Source organism: Microcebus murinus, chromosome 8, assembly GCF_040939455.1.
Source record: "Microcebus murinus isolate Inina chromosome 8, M.murinus_Inina_mat1.0, whole genome shotgun sequence".
NCBI lineage: Eukaryota > Metazoa > Chordata > Mammalia > Primates > Cheirogaleidae > Microcebus > Microcebus murinus.
The window spans coordinates 107,095,282-107,111,221 of NC_134111.1; the positions used below are offsets into that span (position 1 = coordinate 107,095,282).

The window sequence follows — 15,940 nt, forward strand, 5'->3', positions numbered from 1 at the left end:
AGGACACTGCCTTTAGTATGTCCAGGGAAAAGAAATTTAGTGCCTGAGACCTTACTCTATATTTTAAGTATTGAAGAAGTGTTGATGAAGAAAACTTCTGGGGGAAACCTCTGGGTGGGCATTGGGGACAAACCCCCTCTCCTGAGGCCCCAGGAGACTCAGGCCGGGGTCCTGGTGTGGTCAATGCCCTATCCTTTTGCTTTCGACAGAACCAGCTTTCAGGATATCTGCTGAGAAAGTTCAAGAACAGCAACGGCTGGCAGAAGCTCTGGGTGGTCTTCACCAACTTCTGTTTGTTCTTCTACAAAACTCACCAGGTACAGGGGGGAAAACCCGCCTGCCCTCCTGACCCTCCATATCTCGGTTTCCCACCCCTGTGAAGGGGCGGTGGGTGCCACGTGCAGGGACAGCGGGGCCCTCTCCCAGCACTGGTCAGGGCGGCCTGCACCCCGTCTCCTGAGCCCCGTGCCCCTTCCAGGACGACTACCCCCTGGCCAGCCTCCCGCTGCTGGGCTACAGCGTGAGCGTCCCGAGGGAGGCCGACGGCATCCACAAAGACTACGTCTTCAAGCTCCAGTTCAAGTCCCACATCTACTTCTTCCGGGCTGAGAGCAAGTACACGTTCGAGAGGTAACTTTGGGTGGCAGCCCTAGTCTGTTTCCCGGTCCCAGCCGCCGCCTCCTGGAACTGGAGGCAAATCTGGGTCCCAGAATGGAGGGGCTGAGATGCTCCCAGGGTTTGTCACCGACCCTTATCTTGGCCTAGTCGCCCCCATCTGGGGTCGTTCTTGGGCAGCATCTGGCACAAGCCCATGGGCCGAGGGTGAGAAGGTGCCCTGCCCTCCAGCCAAGCACCGGGGGGCTTCCTGACACCCGGCCTCTCCCCCAGGTGGGTGGAGGTGATCGAGAAGGCCAGCAGCTCACCCGGGAGGCCCCCGAGCCTTGCACAGGCCTGCGCACAGCACTCCTCTGGCCCAGAGGGGCCGTCGGGGGGAAGGAAGCAGGAAGCTCATCCTGCCGAGGACGCACCACAGAAGCTTGGGGTGTGAGGCGGCCGAGGAGCCGAGTCCTCCCAGAGGACAGGAGGCAGCTGCAGCCTCGCCCTGTCAGGTCCGCGCCAGTGCAGGTGGGCCGCACCGTGACATCCAGGGGCTCTGTCCCCTCCCACGAGCCAGTACAGGCCCGCAGCCTTCGGGGCCCGGGAAGGATGTGCAGACTGCTGGCTCAAGAGCCGTGGGCAGGGCCGAGCTGCGGGCACCGTGCTCGTCAGACCAAAGCCAGGTGCGCCCGGTCCCCCTTCCCAGAGCAGGGCCCTGCTGAGGACGGACCCAGAACAAAACTTGGGGCACACAGCCACAACCCACCCTCTTCTGTCCCTGGGAGGGCCTGTCCTGCCTGTCTGGGTGACCAAATAAATGGCAGTGCCAGGGGCCTGGCCTATGGGTCTCAGCTGAGCGAGAGTCTGGGGGGCGAGGTCCTCGTATTTATTAGTGTCCCCATGTTCCTTCCAATGGGAAGCAGATGTACGACCCCTTTGTTCACGTGTCTGGTTAAAAATAAACCGCATCGCCCCACCGGCTGTGCTCTTCTCTGCCTCACTGTGACGCGCACTCAGGCCGGGACTGCCAACAGGAGACCAAGGACGGGAACGCACCCAGTCGCCACGCACCTGCACATCTCCAAGTCGGGTCTTTATTGAAAGTGGCAGGGCCTCTCAATGTTCTATGAAAACTAACACCTTAACCTCAGAATACTTAAGGAAACAAGCTCACTTTTCTTAAAAAACAAAACATTCTGGATGACACAAATACTTATGAGCAGACACAGTACCTGATCTGACACCACAAAGCAAAATCAATGACCATCTGGGGCCAACATGGGCCCAGCAGGACAGCGTCCAGGGTGGGGTGAGGGCCGGGCTGGGCTGCTCCTTGGGGGGCTGCCCTGCGCCTCCACCCGCCTCGTGGGGGAGAGGCAGAGCTGCCCTGCCCCTCGGTTGGGGCGGCCGAGAGAGTCCACAGAGGGGCAGGCCCAGCTCCCACGGATGCCGAGGAGACCGGGCCACGCCAGCTGCATGTGGCTGCGTGTCCTCTGGGGCTCTGCTGCCAGGCGTAGCTTCAGACGGGCCAGAAGGGTAGGTGGAAGCGGGCGTGTGCAGTGGCATCCGCCGGCATGTGGGACAGCACGCTGCAGGGAAGGGGACCATGACCTGGCACATGAGGCCCACGGCTCTGACGTGTCCTGCAGGCAGGAGACGGCACGCAGGCTTCCCCGCCAGCACAGTTCTCACGGAGCGCAGAACAAGACGGGCCGTCCCCACTCCGCGAGCAGCAGCAGTTTCAGCGGGTGGACGCCAGGTGGTTTCTGCTGTGGGAAAACCTGAGGGGGGAAGGCCCGTCGCTGCTCCGGCACCGCACAGGCAGGCCTCCCGGTGGCAGCTGTGGCGGCACTGTGGGTCCCCAGGTGTCCCCGACACCCTGGTCTCAGGAGCAGCACGGCCGGGACCCCGCCCCATGAGCTGGCTGGGGGCGGTGTGCGTGTGCAGGCCCAGGACCCGGCGCCAGAGGGTGGGGAGACGTGGGCAGCTCTGATGCTCCGGGGAGGCCTGCCAGCCCTCAGAGCCGCTACTGGAAACCCCCAGCCAGAGGTCAGGGGTCAGCTGCACGACTGGGCCAGGGACTCCAGGCTGCCTCGAGAGGCCAGACCCCGCTCGCACAACCCAGACCGCACAGCGGGCTGCCCTCACCTCTGCACTCGCTCCACCAGGTGCACCATCAGCGTGTCCGAGATGCCGGGGCAGGCCTCCTCGGCCAGGCTGAAGGCGTTCTCCAGCTCCTCCAGCGCCCCCACGCTCCCGCCGCTCTGCTTGTACTTCTCTCTGAGCTGCAAAGAGACCGCGTGCCTGACGGCCGGGCACCCTCCTCTGCCGGCGCAGCCAGAAGCTGCACTGAGGCTTCGTGGGCCTGCTGTGAACTGAACTGGCGTCGCCCAAGGCGGCACAGCTGCCCGGCCACAGGCCTCCGTGGCCACCGCACTTTGGGGTGAGGGCACAGAAGCGCCTGCACGGGCTCCGGCCAGACCTGGAAACAGCCACTCATCGTGCCACAGTGCCCGCACGACCTGCCCACTCGCACCCAGGGCCCCACAGGCTCTGCCACTGGCTGCGGCTGCACCAGCAGGCCACCCAGGATCCCGGCCCAGGCAGCTGCTCCCTGCTTGGTCCTCCAGGCGGGCTGCGGCTGCCCCACCACCCCCACCAGCACCCTCCACGCCCCTTTCCTGGGCTCCAGGTGCTGCCTGGGCCCTGAGGGGGACTGAGGCCCCTGGAGGGCACACCTGGCCTGACCCCTGCCAAGCCCCAGGTCCAGCACGGGGCTCCCGTCTGCATGGCGTTTCTGGGGATGACGCAAGATGCCCACCAGGTGACACTGACAGAGGGTCACACGGCCGCCCTGCCCTGGCACTGACCCCAACATCAAGAACTAAACCTCCTCCTCTCCACGTTAGTGTCGTCTAGGGCATCTGCGCTTTGCGGAAGGACTCACAGGAGATCAGTTCTCCTGCAAAGCCAACCTGGGCACCAGAGGACCTCGGCGGGTCTGGCGACACAGGGTGGCACTGGGACAGCTCCCTCCCGAGGGTCTGGTCCCTTCACTCGGAAAGCTGCCCCCAAGTCTAAAGCACAGTCCGCCGCAAGAGACCAGCGGGCTGGCCGGACGCCCGTGCCCGGTGCTGCAGGGCCTGTGCCTCGCACCCAGGGGCACCTGCCTCCTGCCCCAGGCCGCTCCCCTCACCTCTCCAAAGACGGGCCGGACCAGCGTGGACAGGCACTGGGACCGCGGCTGCCTCTTGACCGGCTCCACGGGCTGCGAAGGGGAAGCCAAGGCTGGGTGAGGGCAGCCGTCTGGTGTCCTTGAAAGGACAAGGCTCGGGCCCAGAGCAGCTCCGAAACCACCAGGCGCCCTCAGCCTGAGGCCTGTGACCCCCAACCCACACCCCAGTCCATTCTCCCCTCAAAATCAGCTCTGAACAGGCCCCAGCCTTCCCCGCACGTGCCGGGTTCAGGGTGTCCACACCCAGCCCCACTCTGGGCTTCAGACACCCGGGTGGACCACACTTGGCCCCAAGGGGCCCCGCGCCCAGCCCACCCTGCTGGTGTGTGTGGAATGTCCCCTCAGGGTCTGGGCTGGGGACAGACCTTCTGTGAGCCGTGCAGCGCCGTCCCCTTGTGCAGCTTGCTATGTGGACTCGGCCGGATGGTGGGGGGGAACGTCCAGATGGGGCCCTGCTCCCCGTCCTCAGCCTCGCCGTCACTGAAGAGGATGACGAGTCACAGGGCTTGGGAACCCCCTACCCCTCATTCCCTGCTGAGGCACCTCACCGCCCTGAGGGAGACCCGAGTGCTGGGCGGGCTCCGCCAGGCTGCAGAACCCAGGGGCACACGGAGGGCCCTGCCCAACGTCACACCCCTGCCTCTGGAGTGGGGACCACACCCTTGTCACGGCCCAGGGCTGTCACGAGGACGGGCAGGGCCCTACATGTCCGAGTCCTCAGAGCTGGACTCCTCGCCGTGCCCCTCGGACTTCCAGCGCTTGTAGCGGTCTATGAGCTCCGTGAGGAAGGAGGTCTTCTTGGTGTAGCGCGTGATGAACTTGTGCTTCAGGAGCTCCTTGGCAGTGGGCCGCTGCCAGGGGACAGACACCAGTCACAAGACCCAGCCCAGCCACGCCCTCAGTAGAGCAGACACAGGCAGGGGCTGGAACGGGGGCTGGGGTGACCAGTGGCCGTGCCCCCGGACCGAGCTGCCCTCCCCAAGTGCCCTGGCCCCAGGCCTTACGAAGCGGGGGTCCTTATTGAGGCAGGCCTCCACAAACTCCTTGAAGGGCTTGCTGTGGTGGCCCTCCAGCGTGGGCGGGCTGTTCTTGGGGATCAGGAACAGCACGCGCATGGGGTGTAGGTCAGAGTTCGGAGGCTCCCCCTTGGCCAGCTCGATGGCTGTGATCCCCAGGGACCAGATGTCAGCCTGGACGGGACACAGGGAGTGTCACTGCACAGCAGCCCCCGAGCCAGCCACGGCCCCTGCCACCAGTCCCCCTGCCGCACCCACCTTGAAGTCATAGGCCGACTGCTTGATGACCTCGGGTGCCATCCAGAAGGGGGTGCCCACAAAGGTGTTCCTCTTGATCTGCGTGTCCGTGAGCTGCCCGGCCACCCCAAAGTCCGCCAGCTTCACGTCGCCCTGCTCCGAGAGCAGCACGTTGGCAGCTGCTCGACACAGGACAGGCAGGCGTCAGCTCAGCGCCACAGGCCCCACGCTGGGCAGCCCTGCGTGCAGCTGCCTGAGAGGTGCCAGGGTGTGTCCACTGGCCCTCTGGGGACAGCAGCAGAGGACCAGCTTTGGGAACTCAGCTTTCCTTGCCACTCTCAAGCCCAGGGCCACCTGAGTCCCCCCAGCCTGAGAGCCAGGATGCTCTCCCACCTTTGTCTTTTACCGAAAAACCCAACAGCAGAGCAACTTCCCTGATGGGCTCCTGCAGAGGTGACCTGACCACGGGCACGGCCAACACAGGCCAGGAAGTCGCCTGCTCTGCCAGACTCACCCCCTAGCTACAGCGGCAACACCCGCCCACATGCACATGGCTGGCTCGTCAAGCCTGCACCCAAAACACGCAGGCGAGAGCCAGCAACTAGTCTGGGCCCTTCCTGCTCCAGGTGCGCAGCCAGTCTCTGCAGCGTGTGGGGAAGCTCAGTTACAAGCAGATCGTCGGGAAACGGGGCAGGACACGACCACTGCTTCTGGGCAGCCGCACGGCTCCCCCACCCCAGACCTCACACACCACTCAGCCTCAACAGGGCCAGCCGTTCCAGGGTCAGGGGGCTCAGGACAGGGCCGTGCCCACCCCCGGCAGGACCTTTGATGTCCCGGTGGATCTTGCGCTCCGAGTGCAGGTAATCCAGGCCTTTCAGAATCTCACGCAGGATGGTGGCGATGTAGGTCTCCTCCAGGGGGCCCGGTTTGAGCTACGTGGGAAGGGGGCACAGCGGGGACTCAGCTCCAGCCCACCCACCCCCGGCCTGGGCGAGCCGCCCCTCCAACAGGGGGGGGCCCTGTTTGCCTGAAACTACTGATGCCAGGTAGGCTGGGGGCGGGGTGGTGGCCCCTGGCGCTTCCCCAGACCGTCTGTGGGGGGCACAGACCCGACACCCCCTGGAGCGGCACACACCAGCAGCCCTCTCCACACCGACAGGCAGAGCTGTGAGGAGCAGCCTATGTTTGGCAGGTGATTCCTAACTAACACCCAAGCTCCTAGGACACCAAAGGAGAGGTGGCCCTCAAGCCCGAAGGTGGCAAGTCCTGGGATGGCACATGACCCCCCACAGCAAGGCGCCCGCTGCCTCGGCCCACAACTCACCAGGTCCAGCGCGGAGCCACCACCCAGGTACTCCATGATAATCCACAGCTTGGTGCTCTGGGACCAGAGAGAAACCCATCGGCACTCAGCAGTGCGCAAAGGGACATGCCCAGGTATGGGAGTCACCGGCCAGCCCCTCCAAAGTTCCCAGCAGGGAGGCACTCAGCCAGGGCTCAGGCCACAAGGGGCCCAGCAGGCCTGTCCCTGGCAGGAACCCCAGAGGGGAAAGGGTTCCAGCAGCCCTGCCCGGCTCCCCTACCGCCACACCCCTGCCATGGGCACTTGGTGTTGGACCAAGCGCTCACAGCGGGGGCTGAGTCCACTTCACCAATAAATACCCCATCAAAAACCAGGCTGGGGACCCAGTCCCACAGGGCCCTGGGCATGCCCCCTGCGGTGACCACTGCCAGCAGGGGCTTGGGGCACCTGCAGGGGTCCCCGAGAGTGCCGTGAGCAGTGCCCCTGCAGCCACCCCAGGGGGACTGCCTGGCCACGGGAGGCACTGCAGGCAGGCAAACGGGTCCTCCCAGCCAGCTCAGAGCTAACTGCCCCTTACAGACCCTGCCTGCCCAGGCTGCTGTTTCCCAGAGGGTCTGCTCTGCCACCAGGCTGGGTCGTGCTGAACTGTCAGGGCCTCCTCGCCCTTCCAGACCAGGGACCTCTTGACCCGGTGGCACCCTGCCCAGCCATGGGTCCTCAGGCACGTCACTGTGTCCCTCTGGAGGAGGAGGAGACGGCCTGGCACGGGGCAGGCAGGCCCCACCTCCCCGCAGGCACCTTCAGGTAGGAGCCAAAGTAGCGGGTGATGTAGGGGCTGTCGCACTGGCTGAGCACGGTGATCTCCTGCTGGATGTCCTCGATCTCATCCTCGGCCTCCTCCAGGTCGATGATCTTGATGGCCACCACCTCCTTGGTGTGGTTGTCGATGCCCTTGTACACCTCCCCGAACGAGCCCTTGCCGATGCGGTCGAGCTTGGTGAAGAGCTCTTCAGGGTCCACGCGCGAGTGCTGCAGGGCGGCGGGACAGAGGGCGGGCGGCGCCCGGTCAGGACCGGCGCTGGACAGCACAGGCTACCCTGCTGGGGTGGGGTGACCCACAAGCAAGGGGAGCCCAGGGAGCGCGCTTCGACTCCTTCCGGTTTCTTTCTGTGCCCCTCTTTGCTCAGAACTCCCAAACTCTCCGTGAAAGGTAGAGAGTCCCCAGAGAGTCCAAAGGAGCCGGGTTCTGGCTGACGCATCGAACCCTGACTTAATGCACCTCAGATAATGACTAAGTATTGACAAAGTCTCATCAGCCATTAACGACACCCCCCCCAGTGCAAGACACTAATAAAGGGCTAGTGCTCCGCACCCCCCACTGCAAGACACTAATAACGGGCTAATGCTCCGCACCCCCCAGTGCAAGACACTAATAACGGGCTAATGCTCCGCACCCCCCACTGCAAGACACTAATAAAGGGCTAGTGCTCCGCACCCCCCACTGCAAGACACTAATAACGGGCTAGTGCTCCGCACCCCCCCACTGCAAGACACTAATAACGGGCTAATGTTCCGCACCCCCCACTGCAAGACACTAATAAAGGGCTAGTGCTCCGCACCCCCCACTGCAAGACACTAATAACGGGCTAATGTTCCGCACCCCCCACTGCAAGACACTAATAACGGGCTAATGTTCCGCACCCCCCACTGCAAGACACTAATAACGGGCTAATGCTCCGCACCCCCCACTGCAAGACACTAATAAAGGGCTAGTGCTCCGCACCCCCCAGTGCAAGACACTAATAACGGGCTAGTGCTCCGCACCCCCCCACTGCAAGACACTAATAACGGGCTAATGTTCCGCACCCCCCACTGCAAGACACTAATAAAGGGCTAGTGCTCCGCACCCCCCACTGCAAGACACTAATAACGGGCTAATGTTCCGCACCCCCCACTGCAAGACACTAATAACGGGCTAATGTTCCGCACCCCCCACTGCAAGACACTAATAACGGGCTAATGTTCCGCACCCCCCACTGCAAGACACTAATAAAGGGCTAGTGCTCCGCACCCCCCACTGCAAGACACTAATAACGGGCTAATGTTCCGCACCCCCCACTGCAAGACACTAATAACGGGCTAATGCTCCGCACCCCCCACTGCAAGACACTAATAAAGGGCTAGTGCTCCGCACCCCCCACTGCAAGACACTAATAAAGGGCTAGTGCTCCGCACCCCCCACTGCAAGACACTAATAACGGGCTAATGTTCCGCACCCCCCACTGCAAGACACTAATAACGGGCTAATGCTCCGCACCCCCCACTGCAAGACACTAATAACGGGCTAATGCTCCACACCCCCCCACTGCAAGACACTAATAACGGGCTAGTGCTCCGCACCCCCCCACTGCAAGACACTAATAAAGGGCTAGTGCTCCGCACCCCCCACTGCAAGACACTAATAACGGGCTAATGCTCCGCACCCCCCCAGTGCAAGACACTAATAAAGGGCTAATGCTCCACACCCCCCACTGCAAGACACTAATAACGGCTAATGCTCCGCACCCCCCCAGTGCAAGACACTAATAAAGGGCTAGTGCTCCGCACCCCCCACTGCAAGACACTAATAACGGGCTAATGCTCCGCACCCCCCACTGCAAGACACTAATAACGGGCTAATGCTCCACACCCCCCCCCACTGCAAGACACTAATAACGGGCTAGTGCTCCGCACCCCCCACTGCAAGACACTAATAACGGGCTAATGCTCCGCACCCCCCCAGTGCAAGACACTAATAAAGGGCTAGTGCTCCGCACCCCCCACTGCAAGACACTAATAAAGGGCTAATGCTCCACACCCCCCCACTGCAAGACATTAATAAAGGGCTAGTGCTCCGCACCCCCCACTGCAAGACACTAATAACGGGCTAATGCTCCGCACCCCCCCAGTGCAAGACACTAATAAAGGGCTAATGCTCCACACACCCCCAGTGCAAGACACTAATAATGAGCTAATGCTCTGCACCCCCCACTGTAAGACACTAATAACGGGCTAATGCTCCACACCCCCCCCCACTGCAAGACACTAATAACGGGCTAATGCTCCGCACCCCCCCAGTGCAAGACACTAATAAAGGGCTAATGCTCCACACACCCCCAGTGCAAGACATTAATAAAGGGCTAGTGCTCCGCACCCCCCACTGTAAGACACTAATAACGGGCTAATGCTCCACACCCCCCCCCACTGCAAGACACTAATAACGGGCTAATGCTCCGCACCCCCCACTGCAAGACACTAATAACGGGCTAATGCTCCACACCCCCCCACTGCAAGACACTAATAAAGGGCTAGTGCTCCGCACCCCCCACTGCAAGACACTAATAACGGGCTAATGCTCTGTACCCCCCCCACTGCAAGACACTAATAACGGGCTAATGCTCCACACCCCCCCCCACTGCAAGACACTAATAACGGGCTAATGCTCCGCACCCCCCCACTGCAAGACACTAATAACGGGCTAATGCTCCACACCCCCCCCACTGCAAGACACTAATAACGAGCTAATGCTCCGCACCCCCCACTGCAAGACACTAATAACGGGCTAATGCTCCGCACCCCCCACTGCAAGACACTAATAACGGGCTAATGCTCCGCACCCCCCACTGCAAGACACTAATAACGGGCTAATGCTCCGCACCCCCCACTGCAAGACACTAATAAAGGGCTAGTGCTCCGCACCCCCCCAATGCAAGACACTAATAACGGGCTAATGCTCCACACCCCCCACTGCAAGACACTAATAAAGGGCTAGTGCTCCGCACCCCCCCAATGCAAGACACTAATAACGGGCTAATGCTCCACACCCCCCACTGCAAGACACTAATAACGGGCTAATGCTCCGCACCCCCCACTGCAAGACACTAATAACGGGCTAATGCTCCGCACCCCCCACTGCAAGACACTAATAAAGGGCTAGTGCTCCGCACCCCCCCAATGCAAGACACTAATAACGGGCTAATGCTCCACACCCCCCACTGCAAGACACTAATAACGGGCTAATGCTCCACACCCCCCCCACTGCAAGACACTAATAACGGGCTAATGCTCCACACCCCCCACTGCAAGACACTAATAACGGGCTAATGCTCCGCACCCCCCCAGTGCAAGACACTAATAAAGGGCTAGTGCTCCGCACCCCCCCAGTGCAAGACACTAATAACGGGCTAATGCTCCGCACCCCCCACTGCAAGACACTAATAACGGGCTAATGCTCCGCACCCTCCCACTGCAAGACACTAATAACAGGCTAATGCTCCGCACCCCCCCCCACTGCAAGACATTAATAATGGGCTAATGCTCCGCACCCCCTCACTGCAAGATATTAATAACGGGCTAATGCTCCGCACCCCCCACTGCAAGACACTAATAACAGGCTAATGCTCCGCACCCCCCCACTGCAAGATATTAATAACGGGCTAATGCTCCGCACCCCCTCACTGCAAGACATTAATATCGGGCTAATACCCCCTAGGAGTGGAAGGTTTTTAGGAGCTTATTTTGCTATAAACCTGAAACTACTCTAATAAACTCTATTACAAACAAAAAACCTAGCATCTGCTAACCAAGTTTTCCTACACTCCTGAAAGCCACACCCCTTAGGAAGGGCTTCCCTCCACGGCAAATCAGCTCTCCCCAAGACCACACCTTGCACCAGCACCGAGTTGAAACTGATGCTTACTCAGAAACAGAAAGCTGTCTCACAGGGCCTCAGTTTTAAACAAACAAGGCCCACAGGTGGCTGAGCCACTGGTGTGGTAGGTGCCCATGTCCACGGCACAGTGGGCCCCAGTGGCAGGACAAAGCTGGCGGGAGGTGTGTCCCGGGGCCTTGATCTGCTCTCAACTGTGGGCAGCCCTCGGCACGGCGGCCTCAGGGACCAGGGGCTGAGATGGTTCCAGGCTTCTGGCGACACCAGAGCACGTCCCCAGGACAGAGCCCCCTGGGCACCCCCTGCCCAGAAGAACACCGTGCTCTCCACACAAAGCACCGACCAATCATGTTCTCAGCAATGCCAGGAGTGGCCCGCACAGGGCCAGGGTGACAGGAGGGTGGAGACAGCAGCACATCCTAGGCCCACCCTGAGCAGGGCTTGTGCGAGGACTGGGGCAGGAGCCCCACACGTGGTCCAGACACAGGTGGAGTTTCCCAAGCCCTGCCGGGCCTCACCTCCACCAGGAAGTACTTCCCCACAAAGGCTGCCCCCATGACAGCGTCCTCATGCCAGTATAATGTGGCCAGGCACAGAGGTCGGGGCCAACTGGACGTCGTTCCAGCCGGAGACAACGCCTCAATCTGAAACCGCCAAGTAGCTGCTTTCCAGGGTTTGTGACCAGGAGGGAGGGCAGCACACAGGCAGCCACCCAACCGCCTCTGAGCGCCAGGCCTCGAGGTGACAGCAACTTTGGAGGAGAGCCTCGCAGGGCCTGCCTGGCAGGGGAAGGCCCAGGGGACAGGGGCGGCGTCTCTGTGAGGCCACCTAACCCTTCCACACAAGGCTGGCTTGGCACAGCCTGGGGGTGCGCTGGCCTCTGAGCAGCGGCCAGAGCAGGTCGGCTGCAGCCCCCACACGTGCCCTGGCTGAGCCCAGTGGTCTGGCCAGGTATGGACAGGGCAGCCAGTTCAGCCAAGAGTGACCTCCTCACTCCCTCACCAGCATGGGCAGCCCAGTCCTGAAGCTTGTGGAGGAGACAGCAGGGGGTGCTTAGAGCCCCCTCAAAGCCAAGGTAGAGGGACTTGGCCGGACAGAGAGGGAGCTACTGCCTGGGGTCCCTCAGGCCTCGCTAGCCAGGGTGAGCTGCAACTGCCCCAGCCTCCCCACTCCTGCAGATCGCATCCTAACGGGGTCACAGCCGCTCAGCTGTTTGCGGGCCGGGACAGGTGGCAGACAAGGAGATCAGAAGCAGCCCCCATCTGAAAGCAAAGCCCACCCTCGACGGGCCCTCTCGTCACCAGTGCACCAGCCCACAGGCCAAGACTGGCAAGCGGACTGCGTTAAAACACAGCCTCTGCCACGGGGCGCCTTCTCCACTTCCCAGTGGGGGACTAGCCGGCCCTGCCCCGCCCTGTCCCGTATGGGGCCAAGCAGCAGCCTGCTTCTGCCCCCCCCTCCTCCATCAGGGCCAGTGGTCACACCCAATCCTCCTGCCATTTGCTCAGACCGCCAACCTTACCTGGCACCCTGGGATGGCAATGCACCCCCCTTGAGCCAGTAGGCCTGGCCTCAGCCCCAACCCACCCCGGTACAGCCCTGGGAGACACCTCAAAGGGCCATCTTGGTGACTCCAGGCCTGGTCCCCTGAGTCTATGTCTTCCTGTCACTCTGGGGACAAAGTCCTCTGCCTTCTAAGGCAGCCTAAGAGGGACTAGGGAGGCGGGGCCACGGCCCACCAGCATCACCCTGCACCTCTGTCCCTTCGACTCTCAGGGGTCCCCTTCTGCCCCTCAAGCTTCTCACTGATGACACGTCCTCCCACCGCTGCTCTCCACGCAGGGCCCGGAGCCAGCCAGGTCCACCGCCAGGCAGGCACTCAGACTTCCACTGCCTGAGAGCAGGAGATCCCTAAGTCAGTCTGGGCTTGGCAGGGAGGGTGGGATCCCAAGTCCCATGCTCTTTGGGTACTCACCACCATGGGTCACCATGAGCAAAAACAGTATGACAGGAACCCTTCTTGCTGTGACCCTGACCCTACAATGACCTGGCAAGGACAACCCCAGCTCCAACCCCACCTTGGTGAAGTTAATTTAAGTGGCTTTCTAGGCTGGGAGGCCTCAGGCCCCTCTTCCGGACAGCAGAGGCGGTCTTACCACTCACGCTACCTGACTGGCTCTGAAAGTCAAGACCCCTGTTCTCCAAAGCAGCCCTTGGGCTGCCAGGTCTGGGGCCCCCACGTGCCAATGAGTCTGCAGTCAGTGTCACCCACAAAACCAGGGGAGCAGCCAATGCACACAGCCAAGATGCCCCCAGCCACCACCCAACAGGGAGCAGCTGAGCACCAACTTGGGGCTGCAGCACCCACAGCCAGGTGGAGGGGGGACGTCTCTGGCAGGAGCATGGGCTGCAAGGCAGCACCCCCATTATCCCATAAAGGGGCTGCACCGCAGGGCCAGAGGACGTCATGGCAACGATCTCAGGAGCAAACATCAGCCCCACTAGGCTTTCTGATACTGTCCAAAGTCAAGTCTCTCATGGTGTGGGCTGGACAAAGGGGCCTCTACACGGAAAAGGGCATATCTTACCTTTGGGGTCCCTTCCCCCATGTCCCTGCACTTCCTCCCCTGGGCCTGAGAGGACCAAGAACCATCAACACACAGTGACAGGGCAGCTCACAGCTCTAATTTCTCATCCTGTGACTCACAGGAGCTATTCCTGCAGCTCTTATAAGCTAGAGGCAGGTTTTTCTCTCAGTACCTTAGTCATATAATTCATCAGATACAAAATGTCAAAAACAAATAGAAAAAAATCTGTTAGCTTAATTTTCAGCATCAGTCAGCAAGCCCCAGTTCCCATCTGGGACTGTAGCTGGACCAGGATGCCCTGCCCAACAGCTGCACACGGTGTTCCGGGTTTCCAGGCTGGTCTGGCTTCCTCCAAGGAGCCCTGACTCCAGTTCCTGCCCCTATCCAGACGGCTGCACCGCACTTCCTGCCCCTCAGCACACCCAGCTCTCAAGAATTCAGGCCACAGGAGTGAGCAGAGAGGGCTACTCCGTCCTGAGAGGTGAGTTCAACACCTTGCAGCAGTTGGCCCAAAGGCTGCCCAGCCAAGGCATTAAGGAGAGCAAAACCAACGGTCGGGGATGCAGGAAAACCTAGCAGCCAGAGTGCTCGTTCTACTTCTCCACCATCTTCAGATCACGTTTGCTTTGACACACAAAAGCCAGGCCACTCAGCTCCAAGGCTGGCTGCCCTCGCCCTCCTGCCCCAGTGGCCAGTCTCCGTTCCAGGGAAACAGGGTCAGGGCCCTCTGCAGTGGGTCCCTCCCAGCTGGCCGGTTAACATACAAGGCCAGAACTTCAAGGTGGCTCCGTGTTGGCTGTTACAAGACCCAGCTAACCGAAGACGACAGACATTAATAACTCAAATCTTCCAGGTACAGCTCCTAGCCAGGGCTAAACAGGCTCTGCGGGGGAGCAGCCTTCTCTACCTCCCCTCGCAGAAAGCAAACACACACAGACACACACACTCTCTCTCTGATTTCCCTGCTCCTCCGGGGTCTCACTACAGCCTCTGCACCTGCCCAGCACGGCCCAGGCCTCCCGTGCACCTGACCTTCGCGGTCCCTTCCACGCCAGATCCAGGTTCCCGCAGGATGCCCCGGAGGGGCCCAGCCCTGTCCCTTCCCTGACCTCGCACAAAGAAAGCCACCCTGCGGCTCTGTTTCCAGAGGCCCGTGAGTTTCTGTCACACACAAAGCCACGAACACGAGGCGCTCACCTGCCCCGCTGCTCCCTCCCTCGCCCACGCCCCTCCACGCGGGAGCGCGGCCCTGCGCCGGGACGCCCGGGACGGCGGGGGCGCGAAACGGACCTTCCCCGCCGCCCCGGCTCCGGGGCCGGCCGGCTCAGGCGCGCACGCGCGGGCGGACGCCGAGCCTCACCTGGGTGGCGAATCCCCTGAGGTGAGCCATGGCCGCGCCGCCCTCGCACCATCCGTCCGCAGCCCGGGAGGCGCCGAGGTCCCGCGGGAGGCTCCGAACCGGCCCGCTCGCGCCGCGCTCGCGTCAGTCCACTGTGAGGGACGGCAGGCCCGCTCGCCGCCCGTTCGGCCGCCGGGGGCCGAGCTCGGGGCGGCGGGCCGGGGACAGGAGGCCCGGGCGACCCCGCGCCCGCCGCCCCCCGCCTGCGCCCGCCGCCCGGGCCCGCTTCCTCCCGGGCCCGCCCCAACCGCCCGGCGCGGCCCGCCCGCAGCGCGCCCACCTCCGCGGGGCTCCATCCCGGCCTCCCCCGGCCCGCTCGGCAGCGCCCGCGAAGGCTCCCACCCGCAGCCTCCGTTCGCCCAGGACGCCCGGGCCTTCCAGCCCGCGGAGCGGCGGTGGCGGCGGTGGCGGCGGCGGCGGTGAGGGCAGCCGCGGCTTCGTGGCCCGCGCGCGGCTCTCTGGGACACCGAGTCCCGCCCCGCCCCGCGCCGGACGCCACCGGCGGTGGACTACAAGTCCCGGCAGGCCGCGCGGCAGGTGGGCGCAGTCATTGTGCGCATGCGCGCGGCGGGCTCACGGGGACGCCGAGCCCCGCTCCCACAGAGGCTGGGAGGGCGTCTCCTGCTTGTCCCCGGCGCGTGGTCCCGCCGCCCCACCCGGCAGCGTCCTCCCGGCCTCGTCCTCTCGGGTGCGAGGTGCCCCCACTCTGGCCACGCCGCGACCCCCAGTCAGCCCTGGGCCCGCCCCGGTCACACGCACCGGCCGTCAGGCCTCGGAGGTGCGGCCGGCACGGCCCGTTGGCTCTCCTGCCTCGGTTTCCTCATCTGTTAAAGGCCAACAGTGAGACCTCCTGG

At 62.6% G+C, this 15,940-nt stretch overlaps 2 protein-coding genes across 5 annotated transcripts in view; one reads left to right on the forward strand and one right to left on the reverse strand.

Annotated features, from left to right (window-relative positions):
• FARP2 (FERM, ARH/RhoGEF and pleckstrin domain protein 2) overlaps positions 1–1,573 on the forward strand; it is a 123,065-nt gene extending 121,492 nt beyond the window's left edge. For all 3 annotated transcript variants that reach the window (XM_076006128.1, XM_012755609.2, XM_076006129.1), the window contains 3 exons: positions 210–317; positions 479–630; positions 889–1,573. In XM_076006128.1, the coding sequence (XP_075862243.1) occupies positions 210–317; positions 479–630; positions 889–1,048 (420 nt within the window). In that variant the 3' untranslated portion in view covers positions 1,049–1,573. The remainder of the gene's footprint in view (positions 1–209; positions 318–478; positions 631–888) is intronic.
• A 98-nt stretch (positions 1,574–1,671) lies between these two features.
• On the reverse strand, positions 1,672–15,559 carry STK25 (serine/threonine kinase 25). Of its 2 annotated transcripts, none has more exons than XM_020288093.2 (12): positions 15,429–15,559; positions 15,048–15,178; positions 7,190–7,420; positions 6,413–6,469; positions 5,912–6,020; positions 5,107–5,264; positions 4,837–5,022; positions 4,538–4,683; positions 4,198–4,312; positions 3,794–3,865; positions 2,746–2,882; positions 1,672–2,378 (listed from the first exon to the last, which is right to left on the reverse strand). In XM_020288093.2, exons 2-12 carry the CDS (start codon positions 15,075–15,077, stop codon positions 2,339–2,341), a joined length of 1,281 nt encoding a protein of 426 aa, XP_020143682.1. In that variant the 5' UTR covers positions 15,078–15,178; positions 15,429–15,559; the 3' UTR covers positions 1,672–2,338. The 2 variants fall into 2 exon arrangements, with proteins under 2 accessions (XP_020143682.1, XP_012611065.2); XM_012755611.3 differs by having other exon boundaries at positions 15,367–15,535.
• Between the last annotated feature and the right edge of the window lie 381 nt (positions 15,560–15,940).